The 26,193-nt window shown below is 63.8% G+C and overlaps 2 protein-coding genes across 3 annotated transcripts in view; one reads left to right on the top strand and one right to left on the bottom strand.

Annotated features, from left to right (window-relative positions):
- The window catches only part of LOC104690947 (dedicator of cytokinesis protein 2-like), a 45,650-nt gene that overhangs the window by 12,287 nt on the left and 7,170 nt on the right, over positions 1-26,193 (top strand). For both annotated transcript variants that reach the window (XM_039550715.1, XM_039550714.1), the window contains exons 23-35: positions 2,856-2,967; positions 3,583-3,653; positions 4,058-4,164; positions 4,339-4,466; positions 4,970-5,020; positions 5,711-5,806; positions 24,472-24,570; positions 24,687-24,781; positions 25,055-25,133; positions 25,251-25,351; positions 25,501-25,559; positions 25,721-25,869; positions 26,039-26,124. In XM_039550715.1, coding sequence (XP_039406649.1) covers positions 2,856-2,967; positions 3,583-3,653; positions 4,058-4,164; positions 4,339-4,466; positions 4,970-5,020; positions 5,711-5,806; positions 24,472-24,570; positions 24,687-24,781; positions 25,055-25,133; positions 25,251-25,351; positions 25,501-25,559; positions 25,721-25,869; positions 26,039-26,124 — 1,233 coding nt within the window. The remainder of the gene's footprint in view (positions 1-2,855; positions 2,968-3,582; positions 3,654-4,057; positions 4,165-4,338; positions 4,467-4,969; positions 5,021-5,710; positions 5,807-24,471; positions 24,571-24,686; positions 24,782-25,054; positions 25,134-25,250; positions 25,352-25,500; positions 25,560-25,720; positions 25,870-26,038; positions 26,125-26,193) is intronic.
- On the bottom strand, positions 7,619-14,467 carry LOC120409875 (INSYN2B protein-like). Its single transcript, XM_039550721.1, is given in 5 exon segments — positions 7,619-7,938; positions 7,974-8,068; positions 10,597-10,671; positions 12,916-13,640; positions 13,643-14,467. Coding segments are annotated over 5 exon segments (1,791 nt in total). The 5' UTR covers positions 14,441-14,467; the 3' UTR covers positions 7,619-7,840.

Raw genomic sequence — 26,193 nt, 5'->3', positions numbered from 1 at the left:
GTCCCAGGGTTGTGGCAGTGGCAGCCCAACCCACCTGGTGCTGGCTGCTGTGACAGCCAGGGTGGCACCCACCACTCCTGGCCATGCTGTGGTGTTGGCTGGTCCCCAGGCAGGCTCCTCCATCGCTGTGAATCCTCTCTGTGAGGATTCTAGCAATTTTCAGCTTCATGCCATCCTCTGGATGCTGCTGGACTATGGTGGTGCACTGTGGGGTGGGCAGTGCTGTCCACCCCGGGGGTGGGAGAGCTCAAATCGCTCTCAGCCACCCCAAATGCCCCACAGTGAACCTGCACCACAGTGACCTCTACCCCACCCCTCCTGACGGGGGTTTCCAATGAGCTCTTAAAATCCTCTCACAATGGAGATGGCAAAATGTCCTGAGCATCCGTGCCCCTGCGTGGCTGGCACTGTGCTGGGAAAGTTTCCTGGAGCCCAGTTAGGGTCAGTGGGAGGTGTCTCTGCCCACAGCAGGAGGGTGGAGCTGGAGGGCCAAACCCTGCTGTGATCCTGTGATGAGCAGAGCGAGTGGCTGGGAGTCTCCACGGCTCAAAGGTCAAAGCACCCCCAGGCACCTCCAGAGTCCCCACAGGACCTTGTTTCACTTGTTCACATCCCAATCTGGGTGATGGGACAAACAACCCTCCTCTGGGCCGGCGTGGGAGAGGAAGAAATCAGAAATCAGAACACGACCATCGGTGTTACCAGAAAAAGCCGGTGACGTTCCTCTTTCGTTCCACGTACACGGCACTGAAAGCTGAAGTGTCCTGAGGGAACAACGGGCAGTGAGGGGCCCCACACACGGTGGACAGCGAGGGACCCCCCCACACACATGGCAAGGGCATGGGGTGGGCACTGGCTGGCATCAAAAGCAGCGGGATCACCCTATTCCCAGGCGCCGTGGTTCGGCAGGCAGCTGTTTTTGGGGGAATGAGGGCTTTGCCTCCTCCACCCCAAGCCCAGGATGTGTCGGGGTCCCTGTGGGTGCTCCCACTGGCAGTGAGGAGCTGGGCTGGGGTCCCTGTGCCCCCAGGGACCGTCACACCTCACTTTGCCCCGCTCTGTCTTAACCGTGCCATTTGAGCCCTGTCTGTCCTTGGCACTTCCATCCATTCCCAGTGTCCCATCCATGGCTCCGGGGTGCTCCAGAGCTCTGGGGTGCTCCACAACATCACACCCAGCACCTGTCTCTCCCTCCTGCATGAGGACACGGAGCAGATTCCCAGCTCAGAGCACTCCTGGCAGAAGAAATTAATTACGCGGCGCGTTTGCAAACAGCCCCGTGAATGAGTTTGCCTGGAACAGAGACATCCCCGAGGACATTTAGCGATTTTATACAGCTTCCCTTTATCTCAGCAATCTCAACATGCAATAACACGGGCTCCTCAGATCCTCTAAGTGCTCTGAACGTGCTGCAATTTGTACAGGCTGTAATCGACAGGAATTGGGTTGTAATTAGAGTCAGTTGCGGCAGATTGCCGGCTCTGGGATTGCCTGTGCTGCTGCTGGAGCCGGGCAAGCGGCGCCTGCAGCTCCTGTAAGAAGCCCAGGTTGCTGCAGGGATGATTGAGGGCACTGTCCTCCACCTTGGGACACCCTGTTTCCTCTCAGGGCCCCCCCAGCACCCCAGTGGCACCGTGGTGATGTCTCTCCCTCACTGCTTCCTCCCTGCTGGTTCCTCTGGCTGCTTCTGCTTTTTAACCATCACCGAGGGTGGCAAAACTTTCCCTGCCAGCGCTCATTGTCCCTCTGTGTGGGGGTCTGCTCTGCTGTCCTCTGGGGGGGCTGGGGTCACCCCCTCACAGCCACCTGCAGCATCACAGCTCGTGGTCCCCTTGCCTGGCCTCACACAGACCCCCGGTTCCTGCAGCTGGACCCCCCTCCAGCAGTGCCCGTGGCTTCTGCCAGTCCCGCTTGGCCCCTCTCTTGTCCCCCAGTGCCACGGCAAGGGCTGGCCACTTACCCTCCACCTCTAACCAGTCACTGGTTCTACCAGGGACCCTGCAGCTGCTGATTGTCCCCCCAGACCCCTGCCATGGGGACATTGCTGGGGTCCCCAAAGGCCATCACAGCTGCTCATCATGGCTCCCACCATGGTCTGGGCTGCAGGGGATCCTGGGCAGGGTGTCCCTTCCCAGGAAAAAGAACATCCCTTCCTGGGAACCACGGGACCCTTCCCGAATGAATTGTGATCAGGGTGGGTTTGTCACAGTCCATGTGGATTTCGAGGCCAGGTTGGACAGGGCTTGGAGCAACCCATGGCAGGGGGTGGGACTGGATGAGCTTCGAGGTCCCTCCCAGCCCAAACCAGTCCATAATTCCAGGATTTCCTTACATAGCTGGTGGCTGGATGATTTTTCCTGAGGTTATTCCCTCATCACCTCAAAAATGGCCCATTGCAGTGACTTTATTCCTGTGACCACACCTCAGCTTTGCAGTTTTCCTGGGGCTGTGAACGTCCCAAGGCTAAAATTGCCTCATTCGGTTTGCTCTGGTCCAGCTGCTGAGGGGGGGCTGGAGGGCTCAGGACGTTCTTGCTCAAGTGGGACGGTGCTGAACTTCTCTGGGAGGGGTTTGGGCTGTGGAATCATGGAAAAGAGGCTTTTTTTTTTTAAAAAGGGTTTTTGTGCGTGGATCTGTGGTCATGGTGGGGCAGTGGCTGCGCCAAGGCTGTGGCCGTGCCAAGGTTGTGATAATGCCAGGGCGCACCACTAGATCCAGCCACGGATCCAAACATTCATGGACCAGTGTCATTAATTGGGATGGCAAGTGACCCCCGAGCAGAGGCTTGTGGTGCCGGGGAAGGTGTGTGGCATGGTGGCAGCGCGGTGACAGCACAGTGACCTTGGCGATTGCAGGCTCTACGAGGGGAAGGAGGTGGCCGAGTTCCAGTGCTCCTTGCAGCGGTTCTTCCTCGCCCTGAACCAGCTGATGGAGTCCCCGCTGGAGGGTCCCACGCTGCTCTCCCAGGTAGGGCACAGGGCGGTGCTGGGAGGGCTCAGCTCTGGTGTGTGGTGGGAGGGAGGGTGCCCAGGCCGGGCACTGGCTGTCCCTGTGCTGGGGTGACACCATCTGTCCCCGTGCTGGGGTGACATTGCCTGCACCCATGCCACGGTGACACTGTGTTCGTTTTGGGGTGACACTGTCCATCCTGTGTGTACACCTCCCCCATGGTGTCAGACAGAGCTGCCACCCCATGCACCGCCCCTTGCTGTCCCTGGGGACCCCCCTTGTGCACCCCGAGGCCCCAGACTACAAAGCCCCTCACTGCACTGGGGCTGTGGCGTGGCGTTGGGTCAGCAGCTCGGTGGCACTGGGCAGACGCTGTCCTGGCCACCCGTGTGCTGAAGTCTGCAGAGGGAAATCTGGGGAAGGTTCCTGGGGGTTGTCCCCATCCTGGAGCTGGCCTGGCTGTGTTCCCTGCATCCGAGACCAGGCTGGCACGGGGAGCTGGGGAAGCAGAGCTGCTGCAGGCTGGATGGGTCTGGGATGGGGCTACGCTCTGCACCCACGGTGTCCCAGACGGAGGAAGGCTCCAGAGGGTGCTGGACCCTGTCTGAAGGCAGCTCTCCGGTGTCTCTGCAGGGAGCAGCCCTGAAGTACCTGCCCTCCATCCTCGAGGATGTGTTTGGGATCTTTGACTCCTCCGCGCTGGGGTAGGGTCCCTGTCCCCCCACCCACCCCAGCCCCGTGTCACACTCAGCACCTGCCACAGCCACCTCTGTCCTTGCATCCAGCCCAGAGCCGAGGGCGAGAGCAGGCAGGGGGGTCTGGAATCACCTCTTGATCCCCTTCCCAGTGCAAAAATGGGAGAGTTCTGCTCCGTTTTAGCAGCTGCCTGTGCTTGGGCATGGGCTGAGCCTGGGAACCCTCAGCCCCAGCTGGGTTCATTTTGGGAATTCAGGTGGGGTTTGTCTGCTGAGTGCCTGTGGTGGGCACGGCTGCCCTGTGGAACCATCCTACCCCACACGGCTCTGCCCCATCGAGGGGCTCCCCCCACCCAGCAGCCCCATCCTGACCATACCCAAAGCTCCTGGGTTAACTCCTCTCCTGATGACAGGGCCGTACTGCGGGACTTTGTGGGGAACCTGCTGCCCCAGCGCCTGCTGAAGCAGAAGCTGCAGTCCCTGACTCACATCACCAGCAGCAAAGCCTTCCAGTCCCATGGTGAGAGGGGACATGGGGGGTCCCGATGGCACTGCCCTCGCTGAGCTCACCCAGGGGCCACGGCACAGGATGGGGATGAGTCCCTGCACAGGCACCACTCCTCTGCCTCATGCCTGGGGTGGCTCCACAGAGGGGGACAGTTCCCTCATCCCTGTGCCCCCTTGTCCCCCCCAGAGTGCCGGGAGCTGGTGCTGCAGGCAGCCCTGCCCATCCTGCAGGAGCTGATCCAGGCAGGTGAGGAGGAGGACGCCTGCATCGAGCTGCTCAGCAGCATCCTGGAGGTGCTGTACCAGGCCCAGAAGGTAAATCAGGAATCATCTGGGCAGTGACCTGACCAAACCCCTCTGAGTGGGGTTAAGCACCAATTCCTGGCCAGGATATCGTTGGTGTTCACCGTAGTTGCCCAGGGAATTGTGGGTGCTGCCATCCCAGGGGAAACCTGCCCAGGATGGGGCAAAAACCTCATGGTTTCCACCTCAGCGAGTTTCTGGTGGGTTCCCCAACAGGAGTGGGGAAGGGGCTTCCAGGCTCAGGGGTGACACTGACCTGAGTGGGGGGATACATCACTGGCTCTGCAGAGCTGGGAGGAAGGTGAGGGCAGGGAGGAAGAAGGCAAGGGCAGGGAGGAAGGCAGATAGTCAGCGATTGCCAGCCAGCTCCTGGGCAGTGCCACACTCCAAAATGAACAGTGATGGTTCCAAACGTGAGGCAGAGACGTGGCGGGCACCCACCCGCCCAAATGTGGCCTGTCTGGGGTGGGCTGGGGCCATTCCCGGGGTCTCAGCCCTGTTTCTGATGATTGCAGAGCGCAGAGAAGCTGCGAGCGCGGCACAAGGACCGTGGGAACGTGGAGCTGGTGAGTGTCCCTGCAGCAACACAAAGTTTTGGGAATGCACAGAGCTTTGTGCTCTGGCTATTCGGGAGCCTTCCTCTGTTCCTGCCCTTCCTGGCTGCTCTGGCGTCCCTTTTGGGGGCCATTTGGAGGTTCAGGTGTTGCACCTGCAGGACAGTGACTGGCACTGTGGGAGCTGAGTTGGACACTGTGTCCTGCGAGGGTAAGGTGGCTCTTTAATCCCCACAGCACCAGGAAGCCCAGGAGTGGGAGGGAAAGCTTGAAAATTGTGGTGAAATGTCTCATTTTGGGCTTAACTTTTAAACCTGAAGTAGCCTTTATGGAGAGGGTGGTGGGATGCTCTTGGGGGAGGATTCTGCTCCTGCTTCAACCCCATGTGTGTTGAACCCACCTTTGCCTGCCCAGTGCCAGTGCAGCCGTCCCCATCATCCCCAGCCATCCTCAGCTGTCCCCTTTGTCCCCAAGTGGCCACTTTGCCAGGGAGGTGTGCAGGGCTGAGCTGCACAGAGATCCCAAATCCCATATTTGGAGCACATTGCCTCGCTGACTCCCGTTCTGGATCAGGCTCCGTTTCCATCTCGCCACCCCGATGCCACCAGCCCTTGAATGAACCATGCAGTGCCACACCATGCTGGGACAAATCCCACAGCTGGGATGTGCCCTGCCATGGCCCTGACACCTCTTACCTTGCAGGCACAGGTGAAGAAGCACATCCAGGTGATCCTGGAGCAGCTGCTCCACACGGTCAATCGCAGGGTGATCGTCCTGGACCGGGAGAGCCCGCTGAGGGTGAGTCCCACTGCGCCGTGGCTGCGCCGCTTCCCTTGGGGCCACACGAGAGAGGCACGAGGTGTCGCTGGTTTGGGGGTCTGGGTGTGCGTGACTGGCTCTGCTCCTCTCTGGCCCTGCTGCCGGTACCCAGCAGGATGGGGCTGGATGCCAGGGATGTGCCCAGTGGGATGCAGAGGAAAGCAGGAGCCGTGCCGGGAGCAGGGCTGGAGCAGCGGGAGCGTAGCAGGGAGTGGGCAGAGGGCCGAGGTGCAGGAAAAGCTGTTTTGGGAGCAATGAGGGGTTTGGGCTGCATTCTCTGGAAAACAAGGAACTGGACCCAGTGAACCGTCACAGTTTTACACGCCGAGAACGTGTGAGGAGCACGCTGGACACACGGGAAGGGCGGTGGGTCAGAGCTCCGCATGGAGCAGCGATGGGAGACGACAGAGCCGGGGCTCGGGGGGCAGACCCAGAGCCGCACTGTGTCGTGGGGAGGGCGATGAGCGGAGCTGGTCTGTGCTCGGGAAGGCCGGAGCAGGGAATTGCCGTGCCGTACCGTGCCACGCTGTGTGCCGCGCCCGGGGAGCTGTGGGCAGCCGGAGCGGCAGCTCTGCCGCCGGGGCTGTGCCGCGATCTCAGCGCCGGGATGTGATTCAGCCGTGACTCAGGCAGGAGATGCATGCGGGGTCGCACTGGGCTCCATCCTGCTTTCTCCTTCGTTCCCAGGCTCTGTGACTCAGGGCCTGGGGCAGCCGGAGCCGAAAGCGCCGGGCAGCGATGGATGCGAGGGGGGGATGACGGTGGTGCAGCGCAGCCCACGGGAGCAGGGAAGGATCCTTTGACTGCCGCACTCCCGACGCTCACTCGTGGCTCCACAGGGGCCGTCTGGCAGCTCTCCCAGCACCGCCTATGGTTCCTGTGCTGCTGCCGCAGCCCCTGCCCTCTGTCGGGGGTCCCAGATCCTCAGCCCAGGCTGCCTCAGCAGCTCCAGCTGCTGGGAAGGGTTGAGAGGACCAAAAATACGTGTGCCCGCACCAGGACAGTGTCCATCCATCCATCCATCCCATCTGCTGGGCAGGAAGGGATTTGTGCCCCTGGGCCCCTGTCCTGGCTGCAGCCCCCGAGCACCAGGGGGGTCCCTGGCACACTGTGGGCATCTCCTGCTTTGGGCTGCTGCGGTGTGGGCACCAACTGGACAGCTGTGGCCAAACCTGCCCACCCTCCCCTCCCTCCCCTCTGTGCCTCAGCAGCAGCTTGGCATGGCTGGGGGGTGGCCAGTACTTTTGGAGGAGGCTGGATGCTGTCCCACTTATGGAGGTCGGTGGCCCTGCTGGAAGAGCCGTGGCTGCTCCCACCACAGGCACTCCTCAGGGTGTGCTCAGACACCCAGTGCTGCTCTGGGACTCTGGCACCCTGATGCCATTTTCCCTCTCGTGGCAGCCCCACAGAGGCTGGGATATTTGTGCTGCTCATTCCCCATCTCCCTGTCATCAGCCAGTGCATCTTCCCCACCCATAAGAGCACCTGCCCAGCCCACCCTTCCACCCGGGGGTTTTGGGGACAGGTCTCCTCTCTCCAGGCCAGAATCCCACAGAGACCATTTTCCACTGTCTCTGACCAGTGGAAATCCTGGTGTTCCCAGTTAACCTGCATGGGAGGGATGGGTGAGCAGCCCCCACTGTGGGGTGCAGGTGGGCACTGATTTGAGCCTGGGGTGGGCGGGAGTACCTCAGGGAACCCCGAACAGAGGGGAATCCAGGGAAACAGCCGCTGCCCCCTCCTCATTTCTCATCCTCCCCCAGAACAGAAGTGCACAGGCGGGAGAGGATGTAACAAAAATAGCGTCTCCGTGGAATTTATTGAATTCTCCTTAAATACAGTCGCTGCTCCCCTCGCCGTTTCCACACCCGAGCTCCCCGCGTTCAACGGAATGGTTAAAAATAGAAAAGCTGGTGCTACCCAAACCCTACCGTGGGAGGGAGGGAAGAGAGGTGGGCAGGGGGCCAGTGCTGGGACGGTGCCCCCGTGCTCCGGGCTCACCGGGAACCGCGCTCACAGGAACCAGAAGCATTTGCGCCGGGATTTCTTCACGTCCAGCTTTGCCGGCAGCCTCGACACGGGCGACGGCTCCTGCCTGGGCGGTGAGGTGGTCCCGCCGCCCCCAGCGCCACCCCCGCCGCCCCCGGCGCCGTCGGGGGGGAGCTCGGCCCCGCGTCGCCCTCGATGTGGCTCAGCACCCGCTGGAAGCGGCCTTCCTGCTGCCGGAAATCGTGCTCCACGCTGCGGCACGCGGGGACGGCGTCAGGGGGTACCATGGCATCCCCTTGTCACAGCCCCCACCTGCCACAGCGCTCTGCCCCGCTGCCTGCGTGCCCCCGCCACCCCAAACGCAGCCCCCGGGGAGCTCATCCATCCAGGGCACGTCCCCCAGAGCGGAGCCCTGCTGCACTCCCTGGGTGGCACAGGGACATGGCCGGAATTCCCGGGGTCACTGTGCACCCCTGTGAGGGGACATCCTGCTGTGCGTGCCTTCAGACAGCCCCTGCCTACCGCCTGTGTGCTGTGAGGGGGGTGGTCCAGGGCTGGATCCCTCCCAAAGAGCCACCCCATCCCACAGGGCATGTGGCATCAAATGGCTGTGCCGGACATCTAGGGCTCGCTTCTGGGGAGGGATGGGCCAGTATCAGCCTGATCTGGTGGCCAGGGGTCTTTTGGGGTGGGTCCTTCTCAGCTGCCTCCCCTGCCCCATCCTTCTGCTCCCTCCTCTGTATCCAACCCCACTGACAATGGCATGGCTTTGTGTGTGGCCGGCAGGAGCTGGACACTGGCCCGGCTAGGGACCAGTGCTGAGGTGGGGGAGCGAGCTGGGGGTCTGTGGGACCCCTGTTAGCAGTGAACCCTCTGGAGAGGGGTTGTGTGTCCCAGGTGCCATGGCCGAGGGCAGCTGCAGCATCGAGAAGTGGTGACAGCATGCAAGGCTCTGCTGCTGCCCATCCCACGGCTGGCGAGGCAGGAATTAGGGTGCCTTGGATCTGGGTAGGTGAGGGGGACTGTGCCCCCCATCGCAGCTCTCAGGCTTCCTGACAATGCTGAGGCCTTCAGTGTCCCCACAGGTCCAGGTCCCTGCAGCTCTTGCTGTCTCCTCCAGCCCTTGCTGTCCCCACAGCTTCCAGTGTCCCTGCAGCCCCCAATGTCCCTCCAGCCTCTGGTGTCCCCGCAGCCCCAGTGTCCCCGCAGCACCCTGTGGCGCAGGCTGGCTGCTGGCAGCCGCGTGCTGCGATGTTCCCTCACACGGAAAACACGTCAATCTCCTCACACCAGGCATGTCCCATCGGATCAGCGAGGTGCCGCGGCGTGTGCCCAGGAACACGCACGTGGTGCAGCCGCCCCGCACACGGGGAGCGCCCCGCGAGCCCCCTGGCACGCTGGCACCTCCTGTCACCTCCTGTCACCTCCCCTTGTGAGGACAAGGAGTGTCCCAGCCGTTTCTAGCAAAAAGGGTGAGGGGTGCAGACCATAAGGGGGGGCAGCGCAGGGAGGGACCTCAGCTCCCCTGCAGTGACACAGGGAGGGGTTGGCACCGCTGTGGGACCCTGAGATGGGACAGGGGCAGGCAGGTCTGATCTCCTCCTTGGGCCATCCATGGGGTCTGGGGCTGGGGGTGCTGCCCCTGCTCCCTCACCCTGTGTGCCCCCAGAGCCTCTCCTCATCCCATGGGTGGCAGCGAAACCCACAGCGAGTCCCCAGCAGGAGCCTGGCCATGCTGGGGAGCCACCTCCCCCAGATGTGACATCTGTGCCACTGCCGTGCTCCGTGGAGACAGCCTCGTCAGGCCTAATTAGCCTGAAGTCCCCCACGAGCTACAGCGGGGGAGTGTGGAGCAAGTGTGTGGGGAGCAGGAGCGCTGAGGCAGCACCGGCGCCGAGCACAGGGACACGAGGGGCCCCCCCAGCCCGAGGTGCCCCGAGGAGGGGGCACGGCACTCACAGAGTGCGGCAGGGCAGCGGCACGCACGTGCACCACGGTGATCAGGCACCATGAAGCACAGCTTGGGACCAGCTCACCGTGTCCTACACATCCCCATGCTAACAGCATCAGCCTAATTAACAGCAAAATGGGAGCACACCTGGCCAGCCACCTGCACTGCAGGGGGACAGCCAGAGGGACAGAAGGACACCCAGGGGTGCCTGGAAGGGCAGAAAGCTTTAGCAAAACTGCAACCCTCCCAATTCCCCCAGAGACGATGCTGGGAGGGCATGAGGTGCCTTTTCCCACACACCAAATGGGATCTGAGGAGAGAGTGCAGCAGAGGAAGGGGCTTCCATGCCCTGGCCCAAAGCCAACGCTGTGGAGCAGAGCCCAGGCCCTGTGTTCCCAAACCATAGTGAGGGGCAGGAACCCATCTGCAGCATCTGTGCGGAGCTGGCACAGGGACAACGGGATGCAGCCTGGATTTGGAGTGAGCCCACGCACCAGCCGCTAGCGAGGCTTCCCCGATAGATTGCCATTACAGGAGATAAATGCTCTGCCATCGTGCCAGAGCAGCCCCCTTCCAGCTGCTGCTCCTCCATGGAGATCACCCTGGATGATCCTGGGAGAAGGAGCTGCTCCTCACAGGGAGGAATGGACAGACCCAGGCCAAGTGACAGCCCAGACACCCATGAGTGGTCTGTACATGGTAACCCCCCGGGTCCCCATGGGGACAGGCTCGGCTACCACCCCTGCTCCTGCCTCACAGCCGGTGGAGAAGTCTGGGAGTGCAGGGAAGCAGGACCCACGGGATGCATGGAGCCAGGGCTGGCCCTCACCTGTAGATGATGCAGGCACAGTCCCGGCAGGTCCCGCAGTTGGCGATGTCCTGCCCAGTCCGGTACGAGTGTCGCCTGTGACAGACATGTGCTGTGAGATTGGAGACCCGGTCTGGGTCTGCCCATGTCCCCTGCTGCCCCTTGTCCCTCTGTGCTTCCAGCCCAGCAGCCAGGACTCTCCTCCCTGGATCCCAGCTCCTTTCCTCCCTGGGCTTCAGATCCACTTCTCCCTGCATCTCAGCCCTTCTCCTCCTGGATCCCAGCTTCTTTGCCTCTCTGAGATCCATCTCCTCTCCTGCCCGGATCCCATCCCTTTTCCTCTCTGGGATCCCAATCCCTCTCCTCCCACGTGATCCCAATTAACACCAGGCCAGGTGCCTCTCGGCTTCGCAGATTTCTCTGATGGGAGCAAACCAGAGCCGGGCACGGAGGCATCTCCAAACCTTTCCTGCTGTGTCTCCCCCGTCCATCCCCATCCCAATCCTCATCCCAAGGGTCCCCACACCTGCAGCCCCCAAGTCACCACACATCTCCTCACACATGGTGCCACGGAGGGAGCTCAAGGCACATGGCGGTGCTCTGGCACAGCAGTGCCCTGGCAGATGGGCACAGGGAGATACTTCAGACTAATCTCCAGCCTACGCCAGACTGAGAAATTATCTCTTTTTGATGCTTTTGTACCAGAGCATCCTCCTCCAGGAAGGTGCACAGGACTTGGATTAAGCTGATGCCTGCCCTGGCTCAGCTCATGCTCATGCTGCTGCATCCTCCTCCCTCTCCACAGAAGGGGTCTTCACCCCACATGTCTCTGCTGCTGGTGCCAGACCCCAGCCCTGAGACACCCGGATCCCAAGGGCTGTACTGGGGTCCTCCTGCACCCCAGCACTGCTGGCAGGTGTTCCCTGCTGGTCCCTGGCTCCTTCTACTCTGTCAGAAAGGGGCCCCGTGAATGCTGTTGGTCCCTTTGGGACCCCATCTCCCTGTCTCCATTGCCTCTTCAGTGCTGTGGATTTTGGGGGCACAGCTGAGAGCACATGTCCCACATAGACATCGCATTTCCCCGTTGAAATCTTCCTCCTGTCACTCGACCTTGACCACGGTTTCTCAGCCCTCAGAAACTGGGTCTGTTAATGCACCAAATTTCACATTGCAATGGGGATTTATTCTGCCAGCACCTGAATTAGATCATGAGCCCTTTTATATATATATGTGGTACGTATATGTGTGTGTGCCTGCGGCTCTGGCGTTATACAGCAGCACCCCTCTGCTGGGAGAGCTCGTTCTGGGATGGTCTTTCATGTCTTATATATATAAATTTTTGTGGGATGTTGCTGGTGGTCGGTGCCAGGATGTGTCAGGGCTGGTGGCTCTGCTCTGGTGCACAGTGGGCACCTGGGATATGACCCGTGGCAAACGAGGCCGCACTGTTCCGCAGCGTAAGGACACCGGGATAATGTTTGATGTGATTTCCTATCCCTGGAAATGCAGGGTGTGTTTCTGGGCATCTTGTCTGCTTGCTTGATTGTAACATTTTATGGAGCTGAGGTCTTAATTTAGGTGTCCCAGAACCCCAAGAGGTCCCTCCCCACTGACAGCGCTCCAGGGGTGGCACAGGGACAATGTTCCCTGTGCTTTGCTCACAGCCAAAACCACGGATGGATCACAGCAATCTTGGGCATCAGGAACAAGCCCCAGAGGTTTTACAGGAAGATGCCAGGACTGGCACCTCTTGGGGGTTGGTTGCCCTCGTGTGAGATGAGTTTGGAGCATTTCAGCTTAAGGTCATTGTGGGCTGACCTAGAACACCTTGCTTCATTTGGCAAATCAGCCTTGGAGGCCAAGGAATGCTGCCTGGGGGAAACCCTGCCCCTTGGAACAGGTCCTGGGCAGGATGGGTGTGCTGGGCACCTCCCTGGGATGCAAACACATCCATCACAGGGGCACAGGCCGCTGGATTTGTGCCAAAGGTACCTCCATGGATGGGGCAGCCAGTGGGATGTGACATACTAGATCCCTGCTCCCAGTGACCAATGGATAAATCCACTGCACCAGAGCTGGGTGGGAGCCCAGCATCCCCTCATCCCCCAGACCTGCACCCCATGCACCCATCCCTGGGCATGGGGAAGGCACCGTGGGCATGTGAGACCTTGCACCAAGACGTGGAGCCACGTGTACATTGGCAGCAGCTCCGAGTTTCTCACAGGGAAACACCTTCACGAGGCAGCAGCATCCAAATCTCTGGCAGGGCCCCTCGTCCTACATCCCCAGCCCCCAGTGACATTGTCCCCACAGGCCCCCACTCTGTTCCTGCCTGCTCACCCGTCCCGCTGCGCCTCCTTCTTCTCCAAGTCCTGGATGACATCCAGCAGCACCCGGATGGTTTGTTGGCTGGTCTCCAGCACCCCTTCCAGGGACTGCAGCTGGGAATGCAGGTCCCCCTGCTCCCCGGGCCCCCGGGGGCCCTCTCCCTGAGATATCCGGGCATCCTCATCCCTCGCTGGTGGTCCCACCGGCCCCTTGGCCACCACCACCAGCTGCAGAAGGTCCTGGACGTGGTGCAGCGTGTCCGGCTGCTCAGCGGCGAGGCAGGGCTGTCCGTGCCGGGGGGCCTCCTGTGCCCACCCGGCCGCTTGTGTCCCCACGCTGGGGCCCTGTGGGGCTGTGGACAGCGGCTCCTTGGGCCCCTCGGGTCCTGCCCAGCCGTGCCCAGGCTCGGTGGCGCGGAGTCGGCTGCAGGTGCCGAGGGCAGCTGGTGTCTTCTCCGGCGGGGCGGCGGCGGCCGAGCTGTGCCAGCCCGGCGCTGGTGGGATGGGGGCTGGCGAGGCGCAGCAGGGCCCCCCCCACAGCGTGGCGCAGAGCTGGTGCTGGGGTGGCAGGGGGTCCCGCGGGGGGTTGCCCTGAGGTGGCTGGTGGAGGCCGTGGGTGTCCGTGACGGGGACGGGCTGCCGGCGGTGCGGCGAGGGCTGGGACGGGGGAGCTGGGCGTCCGCAGGGCAGGGTCCGCTCCGAGTCGCTGCGGCCAAGCCCCGCTGCTCGGCGGGCGGCCGGGGCTGGCCGCAGGGCACGGAGGCCGGGCGCGGGGTGAGCCCGTGGCTGCCCCGGGGGCTCCCGCGGAGCTGGGCACAGGCTGGGGGCGGCGGGCAGGGCTCGGGGGTGCAGCTTTGCACCGGAGGGGCGCAGCGAGCAGCGGGGCACCCGGCCGTGCCCTGGTAAGGGGGAGGGGGGTCCCTGGGTGGTGGCGGTGGTGGTGTGCGGCGCACCTTGGCGTGCTGGGCGAGGGCCGCGGTGTGGTCATGGGTGGGGAGGCTGCCGGGGGCCCGCGGGGCCACGGCCCAGCTGGCCGCGGTGGGCACGGCCGCCCCCGGGCACCGGGCGCTAGCCACGGCGGGCAGTACCGCATCCCCCGCCACATCGCAGACGCTCTTGCTGCGGGGCTGGGGGGCCGGGAAGGGCTTCTGGAGGCTGGGGGAGGTCTGGATGGCTGTGCTCATGCACGCCTTCCTGGGCATGGGCAGCGTCAGCGAGCCCGGCTGCGCCTGGGGCCAGCTGCGCCGCGAGGCACGGAGAGCCGCCGGCTCAGGGGGGTCCCTGGGGGGCGGCGAGGCACGTGGGGTGTTGGGGCCGCGGGCGGCCGCGGGCCCGGGCGGGGGGCTGTCCTCCCGCCCCGCGCCGGCCTCCACCAGGTCCTTGAAGCGGACCTGCTGCGTGCGGTTGCGCCGGCGCTTGAGGCGGCTCTCGATGTCGGGCGAGTCGCGGTTGAGCAGCACCGAGCGCACCGTCATGGCTTTCTCCTGGCTGCCCTCGCCGGCGGGGGCCGGGCCGGGCACGGGCTCACGGCTGACCATGGCTCAAGGCCGCGGGGCCGGGGTGCTGCGGCGGGGCGCGGGGGGCCGAGCGCCGGCGGCCGGAGCCCTGGGCTGCAGCCGTCCCCGGAGCTGCTGGGGCGGCGGGCAGCCTCATCCCGCGCCGCCACGGACAGGGGATGCTGGGCGGGAGGTGGGCGAGGGGCCGCAGGGCATGCTGCCCGCCGCCCGGCCCTACAGCCCCCGGCACGCCGCCCCGACAGCCCTGCCCGGCACCGCGGCTCCCCGCCGGCGCCCGCAGCCCATCGTCCCGCCGCGGCCGCCCGGGCTCAGCGCCGCCCGCTGCGGGCCGCCCGGTGCCGGCCGTGCCCGCCCATAGCTCCCGGACCTGCGGGGACAAAGAGAGGTGCGTCAGACCCGGCCACGCCACCGCGGCCCCCGAGGACACAAGTGTCCCCGTGGAACTGCCGGCCTCTCCCGCCTCGGCTCCCTCCCAGCCCACCATCACCAAACGCGAAGAGACAGGCTTTGATCTGCGGCGCTGCCTCCTCAGCACAAAGGGAGAAGGGAAAAGAAACCCCTTTAGCATAAACACGTTCCGAGTTCACAGCTCAAATCAAGCAGAAGCAGCTGTTAAAAATAGCTCTGCCTCGCCGGGGCTGGTGCCTCGTGCGCGGCAGCGGGAGGGCAGGGCAGGGGCCAGGGCAAGGGGCTCCCGTGAGGGACGGACGGACACGGGGCACCTGCCGCACATGGGACACCCGCCGCACACGGGCGCCGGCTCTGCGGGGGATGGACAAGGCGTGGGGCACCCACCCAGCACGGGACATGGCTGGAGTGGGCATGGGATCCATCCTGCCTAGGGCATGGCCAGAGTGACACACGACCCATCACGAGTGAGGCACGGCCGGATGGACGCAGGGACGTGTGTATGGGGTGTGGCTGGACTGAGCACAGGGACCCGACGTGTGTGGGGCACAGGGGACCTGTCATGTGTGGGTTGTGGCCAGACTGGGCACCAGAGGTGCTGGCTGCGCTGCAGGCATGGAGGGCCAGTTCTGTGAGCAGTGGTGAGACAGTGGCTTGGGGACACGGAGCTGCTTCAGGCATATGAGAACCAGCAGAAGGAAGAACCTTCAGCAAGGCCGGGGGATGTCACTGACACTGGCACCACAGGCGGCACAGGGCAGGACCCGGAGTCACAGTGAGGATTGCACCCAGCCATATCCTCATCCCTGCCATCATTCTGGTCCCTGCCTTTGTCCCCGTCCCTGCCATGCTTCCCGCACAGCTCTGCAGGGCTCCTTCTCCCCACACCTGCAAGGCGAACCGCTCCGCAGCCCCATCCCAGACGTACCCCCAGCGCCCACCCCCGTGCCCACCTGGCTCTGCCTCTGCCCACTGGGCCACCGGCGGTTGCCCTGGCCCATCACACTGCCCGGGCACCAGGAGCACGGGGAACACCGGGAGCCCTGCTGGGATGTCCCGGGGTGCAGGGGAGGCCGGCGGCTCGTTTTGGGACGCAGCCAAAGACAGAGATTCCAGCCGCGGCGAGCAGTGTTTCAGCTCTGTCGCACCACACCATGTCCCGTGTCTCACATCCCCGTGATCCCCGTCGCAGACCACAGCCCGTTGCTCCCGCAGTGCCCTCGCACCCTCTCCGCACGGCGAGGCGGGAGCCTCGCTGTCTCTGCAGCCCCCCTGCCCTCACTGCGGACGGACACTGCGGACGGACCCCCCCGGCCCCCTCCCTGTCTTGCCTGGTTCCTGGTGGCACGAAGCGCTGACTCAGCACAGCAGCCCAGAGTCCCCAGTGCCGGAACAACCAAACTTCCAAGCGCTGAGTGCCGGTGCCCCGTGCCTGCCCACGCCGGCAGTGAGCACTGACCCAGCGGAGCAGGGAGCTCTCACAGCCCTCCCTGCGCCCACCCCGGCCCCGCACGCCCCGGCGCCTCCGCACACCCTGTTCCGCGTTCGTCGGGATGCTGCTCCACGCGCCGCCCAGCCGCCCGGCGCTTCCCTTCCCGAGCTTGGAGCCATGCCCAGACGCCCGGAGATGTCTGTGAGGCAGGACGAGACGAGGGATGGGATGGGGCTCCTCGTTAGTATGGACAGCAACAGGCCGAGGAGCGAGCTGGCTGGGGCTGGAGCCAGCGGCGCCCGTCCTCGCTTCCTGCATCACCACATCCCTCCTGGCCCGGGGCACCCACACTGGGCTGGGCAGAGCCTGCCGGGATATCCGCGGCCGTGGGATCAGCCACCCCCTGAGGCCCCGTCACAGATGTGGGGTCACCTCTGTCGTGCCACAGCGATGGCCGGTGCCCAGAGCTTGGTGCCCTCTGCCCGCATCCCCAGCAGCATCCTTGGCTGTGGTCGTGCCAGGGAGGGCAACACGCCGAGGGCAGAGGGACCTGCTGGCCACAACTCCGTGCTGAGCCGACCCCTCCAGAGGAGCCTGCGTGTGGCCAGCCTACTCCGGAGGGGTCCTTAATGGGAGCGTGCGGCAGACGGTGCTGGGAACGGCTCCAAGGGCCGGGCATGGGGCAGAAGCGCCGCTGGCACGGTCCAAGAGCAGCACCAGCCCTGTGATGCTGCGACGGGGACCTCGCCGAGCCCTGGCTGACGCAGCGCGGGACGAGGCCGTTCCCCTGCCGGCGCAGCAAACGCGGCGCTGTCACTCAGCGGGGCCTCGCCGGAGCACCCTCGGCCTCCCGAACCGCCGGGAGATCAGAGACGAGCCACAAGGACAAAGGGAAGCCTATAAATTATACATGGAGCAACTCCGTTTGGGAACAGCTCTGAGGATGTCAAACACCCACGCCAGGACCCTCCCACGCATCCCTGCGTTTGCTCTGTGCTGTGGTTGGGTTTAGTGCCGCGCTCAGGCACTGCTTGCAGCACACCGGCATCTCCAAGCGTGGATAATGAGTCCCGCCGTGGGATGGGATCAGGATGGTGTAACCTCGGGGCTGCCCTGTCTGATGGACTCTCCTGGACTGTCCCTGAACCTGAGGAACCCACTCTACCGATGGGTCCAAAGGACATCTCGGATGCACCTGGCACCCAGTCAAACCAGCACTTCCCAGCCGCTCTTCAAGCACATTTACTGGGCAGTGGTGCTCAGTGCCTCCATCCTGGGGCTGCTGGAGCCCCTCCAAGGTCCTGAGCCCACCACAGCCCCTTCCAGCGTCCAGTCCAACAGGACCCCAGGGTCGTGGTTACTCCTTTCCAGGAGAGATCTCTGCTGTCTCCCAAGGCCAAAGGAGGAGCCTCGGTGCTCTGCTCCGATGTGCCCTGCTGGACATTGGGGTCCTCCTTGGAGTGGTCAGTGGAGAGTGACTCCAGGAGAGCCCAGTGGGTGGGGCAGGGAGACACAGAGCCAGACATGGTGGTCTGGGGGATGCAGGTGGGCTGGAACCGTGCAAGGAATGGGCTTGGAGCTTGACTAATCCCCTCTGAAGGACGGCAGCATAAGCCAGCCACGCAGTCAGCGTGGTGCTGCGGAGAACACGGCTCATCAAACCCATTTGCTGCCGGGCTTGATGAGGTTCCAAGTTTGGTCAGTGGAGGTAAAAGCCTCAGCGGAGCAGACTCAGATTTCTGCGAGGCATTTGACATTTCAACGAAGAAAGCAGGATAATCCCAAAGCAATGTGGCACACATTAAGTGGATCAAAACCAGCTAACCAGCACGTCTCTGCTCGTAACCATCCCGCGGCCCTGGCCACAGAGGGAAACTGAGGAAAGGGGAGAAAATGAAGAGCGAGGAAGGAAAAAGGCCAGCAGAGAGGTAGGAGAGGGGCATGGAGCAGAGGCTGCGCAGGATGGGGCTCTGGGTGGCAGCTCCAGGCTCCACTCACGGCAGCTGGAAATGAGTGTTGGCAGGTCCGAGAGGCAACTTCCTTAAAAAGTGAGGCCAGCTGGCATAGGAACAGCTAGGAAAGGTTTTGCACAGTGGTGGATCCTCCACCTCAGCAATTTTTTAAAGTCTGAGTGTTTTTCTCCACTGGTTCCTATGGGAATTCCAGGTGCAGGGATAAGGTGGGACAGACAGCAGGTCCCATCGATGATGTACAGGTGAAAGCAGGTGACGCCACTGTGACACAATGGAGTTCTGCAGCAGCGGGTTCTGCTGGTTGCTCACACAGCTAGGAGTGATCTCTCTTCTGTGTGACCCCAGGAGCTGAGGAATCATCAAGAATCTCTTCTCATGGACACCCCTTGGAGACCCCCAGCACTGGGTTTCTCTGGCCAGTGCTGATGGATGGTGAATTTTGTGAGTAAGAGGCACTAAACCTGCTGGGTTTGCATCATGGGACTCATCTCTGATGGTGCAGGGCTGACCTCAGAGGTCAGAGCCCCGCTTCACACTGCCTTGTCTGGAGAGTTACCTGCCAGCTTCGGCCCTTTCCCCACCTGTCCTCCCCCTCACCCTCCTGATAACGCCTGTGGAAGAGGGAAAACCAGAGCAGACACATAAATCTTCTCCTTGGGACACAGGAAGCCAGGAGATGAGATTTATGAGAGAGGAAGTCAGATTCTCCTGGAACTGCAGAGGAGAGAAGTGAATGACCCGGCTCCGCTCACAAGGTAGTGCCTTTGTCTGATTTTCCTGATCTCCAGAGAGGTGCTGCTGGCAATGGAGTGGGGCAGCACTGGAGGCTGAGGTGCTGGAGGGGCAGGAGCCAGGCTCATGACACATCACTCCACAGCAGAGCCTAATCCTGCCTTGGCTCCGGGAAGACTCGAGGCGTTTGTTCTCAGATCAGAGCGTGTGTGGGACTCGAGGATGGAGGACTTGGAGCAGCTCCTCGGGCAGCTTGCACACTCGAAATCTGGTTCCTCGCTGAGGAAGCTCCACCACAAAGCCAGCTCATGCCCTGCCCTCACGCTTCTCTTGGAGGCTCTTCCAGAACCTGGCTTCTGGGAGCCTCACAGACCTTCTCATTTCCTGCAGGCACTTAATCACGGCCCGTTTATATCCGACTGTACTCGTGCCAACGGAGCGCTTCCGCTCCAGCAGCTCTTCTCCCTCCTCAGCGCTCAGCCCTCGCAGTCCCCAGCAAGGAGATGCCCCTTCTCCAGCCACATTCCCAGCGCTCCACGGGTCCAGCTCGGCTCGTGTCCCCAAGGCCAGCTCCCCATGTCCCTGATGGACCTTGTAGTGCCCGACCCCGTCCCTCCCGGCAGTGCTCAAGGCTCTGCTTGAACAACACTTGGGCTCCCCCAGGACCCCTGGGCTGGCCTGGCTGAGGACACAGGTGCCGTCCCTGCCACCAGGGCCATGCGCGGGGTGCCTGTGCCCCGCAGTTCCCCCAGCCCCATATCGAGCATCGCCTGGGGGTTCTGGGAGCGGCACTGGCACGCGGGTCCTGGTGCGAGCGGCGGCTCACACGAGCCGAGGGATCCGCACTCATCCCTATGTAGGTCACTGGCTGAAGTGCTCTGCGGGAACATTAGTCACTCTCCCAGCCACGGGGCCCAGGAGAAGGCTCTGGCACCCAGCTGGGGCAGGGAGCCCCGCCACCCACCTCCCCACGGCACCAGCACCCGTGGCCAGCCCGCGGTCTCCTCTCTGCGGCCACTGAGGCTCCTGGTTGGCCTGGCCGCACGCGCCATGGCTCATGCCCATGGAAAGGATCCCATCGGCTGGGGAAGGAGGAGCGGCATCCTCCCGGCACGCGGAGGTCACCAGCTCCGCTTCCATCGCTCCCCTCCGACTGCGGATGTGCTGGTGCTGCAGATGGAGGCTGCACACGGCCAGGGAGACGGGAGTACAAAGCCTCTGCACGAGCCTTCAGAAGCTGCAGAAGCCAAATTATTCCTCTGTCTCCCGTGGATGCTAATACGGCTGTCATGGCAGTGGTGTCTCTGTTCCCTGTGCTACCTGCTGGCGTTCCCACCTCTCTGCCAGGCAGAGGAGCATCGGTATCACTGTTTTAATGAGACATGAAGAGGTAGAGTGACCCGCCCGGGGGAACATGGGCAGAGCGGGGCAGACAGCACGTGCGGAGCAGGAGCAGCTCAGGAGGAGTTTGTTCCACGTCCCGAGGCTTCCCTCGGCCGCATCCGTGGAGGAGCAGGCGAGCATCCCTGGAGCTGCTGCCGGCACTGCAGTTCAGTGCCACCCCTGGGCCTGCAGGAGAGACCATGCTAGGAGGAAGAACACCCTGCTCAGCTGCTTGCCTCCCAGTGAATGGGGTGTGGGCAAGACCATCCTCCTCCGAGCCCTGGAGATGCCCTGTGTGGCTGCATGGACCTGGGAGGACGCTTATGATGGAGGTTCAGCCCACAGAGCTCGGCTGGTGCCCAGCACCAAAGCCCAGGGCTCTGCCGGCATCTCCGGCACAGGCTGATCCTGCAGCAGTGACAGGACAAGGGAAGTGGGACACAGCCCAGAGACTTTTGGCCACAGGAGACCCAGCTCATCTGCAGACCCCCACAGCCCTGCACTCTCTGGGGAGGATGTCTCACCTCTGGAGAAGGGGCTCAGGCACCCATCTGGAGCTCAGCTGCCCCAGTGTGCAAAGCAGCTGCCTGGGCCAGGGGACCCTGGCAGACCAGGGTTCTGTGGGCTCCCTCACAGGCCAGAAATGGCATCAGGAAGGCACCAACTGTCCCCAGAGCACACTTCTGGAAAAAGCTGGAAAGGCTTCACTGCCCAGCAGTTCCTGCGCTGCTCCTGCACACACTGGTCCAGGCTCAGGGGGCTCGGCCCCTGAGCAGGGACCCCCTGGGGCAGCCCCCATCCCACCACCACCCACTGGCCACGGTGCTGGCAGCCAGCAGCATGGCCTCTGCAGCTGCAGCTCCCAGCACTGAGAACGTCCTTCCAGAATACAAATTCCTGCCTTTAAGTGCATTCCCAATGCCATCGAGCAGCCTGCCCCTCTTTATCTCCATGCGCTTTAGACAACGCTGGCTACCAGGGGAATTTGGGAATTAGCAAATGTCTTCCTTCACCTCCTGCCTCAGTTTCCCCACCACCAAACAGCCCGGAGCACACGGAGCATCTCGGCAAACACGCGAGGCAGGCTCTGCCCACGGCACTGTTTGGGACTGGAGTAGTGTTGTTAGCAGGGATGGGAATAGACCCACTAATTATCTGTGGCCTCTGGATGCCACCATGCTATTAAGTAATTACAATAATTATCATTTATGAAGAAGACAACCTCAGTCCAAAGGAGCTTCTGCGACGAAATCCACCCCACTCCTCCGAGCGCGCCAGAAGGACAAATGCTCCCTGCGGAGAAGGGACACGGGGAAGGGCTGGAGGTGCCAATCTCAGCCCGGCTCTACCCGGGGGTCTCCCCCCCGCGGCCCCCGGCCCCGCTCCTCGGGCAGCACCGCAGGGAGGGAGCGCAGCCGGCGGTCCCCGCGTCCCCTGCCGCCGCGGCTCTGCCGAGGGGGTCATTCCCGTACCCCCCGGCAAGGGCCGAGTGTGGAGATCGCCGCGAGCTGCTGCTGGCACTGAGCACGCTGTGCCCCTCAGAGCGAGCAGCTGACACCGATGTCCCCGTATGTCCCCGTGCTGGCACAGCCGGGCCCGGTGGTTACTCATACGTGTCCACCTCGTGCTCCCAACACAAAACCGGCTCCGCGGAGACCTCCGGCCCCCCCTCCCGCACCGCTGCCGGGAGCCGCAGCTCTAGCGGGGGTCGTGTGCGTTCCCGCGGGGAGGATCGGGACCGGAGCACCCCGGGAGGGACGGGCGCACCCCGGGAACTGCGCATCCCCATTTCGCGGGACTGCCTGGGGTTCGCTCCCGCATCCCGGAGCCCCGCCGGCGGACACAAGGCCTTGGGCGCGGAGCGCGGCGCCGGGAGCTGCCGGGAGCAACGTGGGCTGAATCCCTCCAGCCCCGGCCGGCGTCACCGCGGCGCGCGGTACCGAAAGTGACATCCCTGGATCTGCGTGTGCGTGTGTCACCCGGCACAGCCCCGGCTGACGGACGCGTTCCTAACGAGGGGGAGCGGAGATGAGCCCGCCTGGCCGCTCCCCAGAGCGGCTCCCGCACGCAGCGACCCGGCGACCGGCGGGGCCACGAGCCGCGGCGGACAGGGCGAGGCTGCGGCACCGCGGCACGACGTGGGGGTCTTCGACCCCTCCAACACAGCAGCTCCCACCACAGATGCAGCTCCCTCGGCAGCACACCGTGCCACCGTTCCAGCACGGCTCTGTCCCCCAGAGACCCCCGCCACGGCAGCCGGCGGCCACCTCGGTGCGGGGTGCCCGGCGTAGGGGGCTCGGTGCGGGGTGCCCGGCGCACGGTGCCTGCCGTAGGATGCTGGGTGCACGGTGCCACCGTCCCCGTGCCTCCCGCAGTTCCCCGGGCAGCTCCTGCTCGGCGTTGGCAGGGGAGGGGAGGACAGGGAAATGCCGCGACCCCCGGGGACCCGGGGACACCGCGAATCCCCCTCGCCAGCCCAGCCCGGCTCCGAGCCCCAGCCCCGCCGGCCCCGCGCATCCCGCGGGCCGAGGGTACCCGCACCGCTCCCGCGCCCCCGGGGTCCCCGCATCGCCACGCAGTCCCGGTTTCGGGGCTCCCCGCACCGCGTCGCCACTCCCGGCCCCGGGGTTCCCACGCCCCGGCCGCGGGGCTGCCCGGCCGTCCCAGTACCGGCCCGGCGCAGCAGGGCCGATGCCCGCAGCGCCCGGTCCCGCCGCCGCCCCGCTCCCCGGCCGAGCCTCCTCCCCATCCCGCCCGGTACCTGGTGCTCGGCGGCGGCGGCGCGGGTCCGGCAGCGGCGGGCGCGGGGCTCAGCGGGGCGGGGCGGGGCGGCGCGCTCTCGCCGTACCGGGGCGGAGCCGGCGGGGGCGGAGCGGGGCGGGGGCGGAGCCCCGCGGAAGGGAGCGCGCCCGGGAGCCGAGACCCGGAGCCGTGGAGCTCGGAGGAGAAGCGGGGGAACCTCGGTCCCGGCACCGGACGGGCGCTGGGTGCCCCCGGCGTGCCCGGTGCTGCTGCGCCGGGCAGCTCTCGGCGGGCGGGCCGCGGGGCTGTGGCACCACATGGATTCCCGAAGGCGCGGGAGCTGTTGGGGTTTGATCCGTTTGCTGCCCACAAGAGAAATCCCTTCAAAGCCGCTCGTAGCCAGGGCTGGCCGTGGCCGCACGTTTCTTCCCCACAGCAGTCCCCGGTGGGCTACGCCCCATCCCGAGCAGCTCCCGGGGCTGCCCAGGGGCTGATGGTGCGAAGCTGGAGCCCTTGGTCACCGGCATCAGTCACATCCTTCCCCGAACAGTCCGCTTTGGTCTCCATGTAGCTGGCAAGGTCTGGCCTAGGGCTGCAGTGGGGCTCCGTCTTTGCCGGAATCCAGGAGGAAGCTCCGGCAGTGCCAGATCTGCGAGGGCTGGAAGGTGCCTGTGGCACCCGGGATGGGCAGTGGTGTCCAGCGCCCGGTGCTGCCCTCACAGGACTCACGGCACGGCAGCATCCCCGGAAGGGCTGGCACCTGAAGCCACCCACAAAGCTCCATCAGTGACACCAGGGCACGGCAGGGCCATCACTGCTCCTGAGCCTGCCAGACAATGCTCTTACCACAGAAATAGCTGCCTTTTCCCGCAGTTTCCAGCCTCGGATGTGCCTCTGGGACAGCTTTCTGGGCAGCATCCCGCTCGTGCACACTCCACTCGTCTTGCTACAAAGCTGGGAGCCTCCTGGAGTGGAGCTAAGGGCTCTGTTTGGGACCCTTCACCAGAGACGCTCCAGGAAGAACCTGCTTGCTATTTTCAAAATGCCCTTACATCCGCAGATGGCCTTAAATTACCCCAAAAATGACAGAGGTGCTTAAGCATCACTCTGAAGTTGTACCTACATTCTCCCAGCATCATGGTGGGTGTAGGAGCCATCTCATCCCTGGAGTGGGGTACACAGTCTGGGAACTGGGCATGAAGGGGCCAGGAGAAGAGGTCTGGGGAGCTGGGGAAGAAGGGACCAGGGCGGGCAGGGGGCAAACAGACCCCAAGGCAGTTGGGGCTCCAGGGTATGAGCTGACTGGAGGAACAAGAACAGTGTCCTGTTCCATGGTGCCGGCTGCAGGACCCAGCAGGGCCTGACCAGTTCCTCTCTCCCAGAGCCACTACGTGGCCTGCATGGCGGCCATCCTGAGCCAGATGGACAAGGACCACTACAGCACCTATATCCAGGCGTTCCCCTCCCGGCCTGAGCTGATGGTGAGTGCTGCCCCACGGCAACACCGTGCCCTCCGGCACCAGCACCTCCCTCACTGCTTCCCCTCAGAGGGCACTGCAGCCCAGCACGGCTCCTGACATCTCTCCCTCCCTTGCAGGACTTCCTCATGGAGACTTTTATCCTTTTCAAGGACCTGATTGGGAAGACGGTGTATCCCGGTGACTGGATGGTGATGAACATGGTGCAGAACCGGTGAGGGCGTGGGGAGGGACCTGCAGGAGGACACTGGGGCTGGGTGTGGGCACCTGGGATGCCTCAGGGCAGGTGGACACTTGGAGCGTGGCTCTGGACGTGCAGGACTGGTGCGCTGGACAGTGTTTGGCTGCACTGAGGTGGGCACAAAGGACCTCCCACCTCCACCCCTCTGTGGGACGATGGTGGGCATGTGGATGGTGGACACACCAGGCTGGGCAGTGGGCACACTGGTGCTGCCCTCACTCAGCACCGACGGCCTCTCACCCCCAGGGAGTTCCTGCGTGCCATCAACCACTTTGCCACGACTTTGACCGAGATGTTCCTGAGCAACAGCAACTTCGAGCTGCAGGTGGGTGGGCACTGCCTCAGTCCTGGTTTGGGCCAGGGGGATTAGGAGAGGACCCAGCCCAGACCCCAGCCCACTGTGCCACCCAGGCTGGCACTCATCCCTGTGCTTCCACCACAGCTTTGGAACAACTATTTCCACCTGGCCGTGGCTTTCCTCACGCAGGACTCCCTGCAGCTGGAGAACTTCTCCCCCGCCAAGCGCAATAGCATCCTGGGCAAGTGAGTCCCCACTCTGCCCAGCCGGCCACACCTCGGGTCCCTGCCCTGGGCTGCCGCCATGGCACGAGGTCAGGGATTTTGGGATGAGCCAGCTGGGCTGTGCTGCACCCGGAGCTGCAGAGCAATGCTGATGACCTCTGTCCTGGCAGGTATGGGGACATGAGAGCCGCGATTGGAGCGTCCATCCGGGACATGTGGTACAGCCTCGGTGAGCCACGCTGTGGAGTGATGGGGAATTTTTGGGTCTCTTTGGGCTGATGTCCATCAGCACCGTCCCCAGAGTGGCTGTGGGGAGTGGGGTGTTACTGGTGTGGGCATGGGAGCCTGTGTGGGTGCGAATCTGCCCCGCAGCCCTCCCTGTCCTCCCAGGCCAGCGCAAGATCGAGTTCATCCCGGGCATGGTGGGCCCCATCCTGGAGATGACGCTGGTGCCGGAGCCGGAGCTGCGCAGGTCCACCATCCCCATCTTCTTTGACATGATGCTCTGTGAGCACCGGCTCACCGGGAGCTTCAGCCGGGTGAGGGACAAGGCTGCTCCTGGGGGAGCAGGATGGGGTGGGATGTCGTGGGAACCACCCACGCCAGGGGAGTGGCGTGGCCTGGGAACGGGGACCAGACCCCTTTCTGCAGGCAGTCTCTGAGGAGGGGCTGCTCCAAGCTCAGCCCATCCTCGTCCCCTCTCCGCAGTTTGAGGATGAGATCCTGCGCAGGCTGGACAGCGAGGTGGAGGGCGGCCGGGGGGATGAGCAGTACATGCAGCTTTTCAAGAGCATGTGAGTGTGCAGTGACATCCCTGCCACCTTCTCCCCAGGGCGTGACCCTTTGCTGTCACCATTCCCTGC

This window comes from Corvus cornix, chromosome 4 (assembly GCF_000738735.6).
Source record: "Corvus cornix cornix isolate S_Up_H32 chromosome 4, ASM73873v5, whole genome shotgun sequence".
Lineage (NCBI taxonomy): Eukaryota > Metazoa > Chordata > Aves > Passeriformes > Corvidae > Corvus > Corvus cornix.
This window is presented reverse-complemented; position numbering and strand designations above follow the sequence as displayed.